The 2,058-nt window shown below is 56.3% G+C and overlaps 1 protein-coding gene across 1 annotated transcript; it reads right to left on the bottom strand.

The window, feature by feature from the left end:
- Positions 1-1,134, bottom strand: SDRG_17374 (hypothetical protein). The gene has a single exon (XM_008623616.1). The coding sequence runs from the start codon at positions 1,098-1,100 to the stop codon at positions 36-38; it is 1,065 nt and encodes a 354-aa protein (XP_008621838.1). The 5' UTR covers positions 1,101-1,134; the 3' UTR covers positions 1-35.
- Positions 1,135-2,058: the final 924 nt, after the last annotated feature.

Raw genomic sequence — 2,058 nt, 5'->3', positions numbered from 1 at the left:
AGGAACAACAACACCCAAACGCATCGAGATGGAGCTTAGAGGTCGCGCGTCTTGGCGTAAATCGTAACTTCCTTGGCGTACTGCGCGAGGCCTTTGTAGATTTCCTGGCCGCGGGTCCGGATCGTCGAGGCCGGCGCCACAAAGTCAGTGCCCTTCATCTCGATCGTGATGGACGGCACGTTGTACGTGCGGAAACCATAGTCTTGAAACGTATGGTACGCCTTGTACAGAAGCTCGTACGGTCGCCCCGACTTGTAGCCGCCGAGGGCGCTTCCGAGGCGCGTGCCCAACGTCTTGAGCTTTCCGTCGACCGGCAGCTTGTCTTCGGTGTCGCCAACCGGAATCAAGACGAGGCCAGCGTACGAGTGGAGATCAATCAAGCCCGCAAGGTATCCCTGCGGCTTGGAGCTGAGCCATTGGTGCAATGTGCGGCTTTCAACTTCGCTGAGCGGGCGCGGGCCCGGGTAGTCGTCGGCCGACGGCAAGGGCGGGCGCGGGTTGTCAAACGGACCCGGGTAGTTGCGGTTGAGGTCGACGCCGTTAGCATTCTTGCGCTGGTAGCGAGTGCCCGACCACGTGAGGTCGTACCCGTCGCGGTTAAAAATCGGGACCACAATCACGTCATAGTCGTCCGTGACACTGGGAATCTTGTTGTAAATGTCGTCGAGGAGCTTGGAGGCCGTGTAAAAGTTGGACGAACCAGCGACCCACTCGCGAGCGTGGATGAGACTCTGCACGTAAATCGCTTGCTTCTTGGGTGGTCCGTTGCGCAGCGTGTAGGCGTAGACCGTTTGGCCGCGCGTCGTGTTGGCGATCGGCTCCTTGAAGACGTTACTTGGGTTCTGCGCCACAAACGTGTTGAAAAGCTCGTCGATCTGGGCCGCCGTGCGAAAGCAGTTGTGGAACGCGGACTCGACGTACTTGCCTTGCGTGAGCGACGGAATGTAGTTGGCGTTTTGGAGGTGGCACTTGCGGTTCACGTCGGCGTCGTCGGCGACGGCTCGGAGCTCCTCTTGCGTGCGCTCGCGGCCATCCGGGAGCTGGCGAAAGATGGCGGCCGACGCCGAGGCAAGGCACAAGAGCACAGTCGTGAGCTGCATGAGGCAAATTGGAAAATGAGCTCCAACACCAACGATGCATTGCCGATGGAAGAAGAAGGTGTGTGTTTCTGACGCGACACAGATTGCTTGGGGATCAGCACAAAGGTGAATCGTACGATGTTGTCTGTTGTCTGGGTCGGCGAGTAGCCGTGTCAGAAGACTACGAGCAAGCAATTCCGATCTTCTCTTCATAATGACGTGGCGATGGGAGCGACCGACATGCAGATGCGACATACTGGACGCATACAGAGAGAGCACGGTGGGAAGGACGCAAGCACGACCGAAACCAGAGAAATCTGGTTGGGTTGTATGCAGCTGCACACTTCTGGGAACACAAATGTGGTTGACTGGATGGAATATGGAACGAAGAAAGAGGATCGTGGTGCCGGTATATCGGTAATTGGTGTCAAACGACGAAAAGTATCTGAAGAGAGCGGTTTGGCACATCTGATACGACGGCCTTCTCGCAGTGTTATCAGACGTGCATCAGGCGGGCTTACTCCGGCAGATTTGAAATTTCCGGGCTTAAAATGTTCAGGTTCCATTCGTATTATGGCGCTCCTCACAGCCCACGTACGGCTTTATAGAGGGAGATCTGGGAACGGTTGCACTCGGCAGATTCTGCCGTTTGCTACCCTTTGCCCGTGGAGGACCACACCAGCAGTGTACTACATTTTGCTCGCCGTCTTGCGAGTACAGTATCAGATTGCGCCCAGCTCAGGACTACGCCACCACGAGCACATTGTGTCGGTGCTCATATCCAGGACCAAGAGCTGGGTCCAAGGGTGGTTGTGGCGCATCGCCACCGACCACTAGACAGCGCTTGACGCTCTCCCCACCGACTCTATGCTACGCTCTTGTAGCAGATGCTATGAGAGAGTTCTCCAATTTGCTATTACGTATGGTGCCTGCCAACCGTCCGCACTCGATTAGTCTCGCACTAGTAAAGACCATATTA

This window comes from Saprolegnia diclina, assembly GCF_000281045.1.
Source record: "Saprolegnia diclina VS20 unplaced genomic scaffold supercont1.307, whole genome shotgun sequence".
NCBI classification, from domain to species: Eukaryota; Oomycota; class Saprolegniomycetes; order Saprolegniales; family Saprolegniaceae; genus Saprolegnia; species Saprolegnia diclina.
Note: the sequence above shows the minus strand (reverse complement) of the source record. Positions and strands in the feature narration are given on the sequence as shown.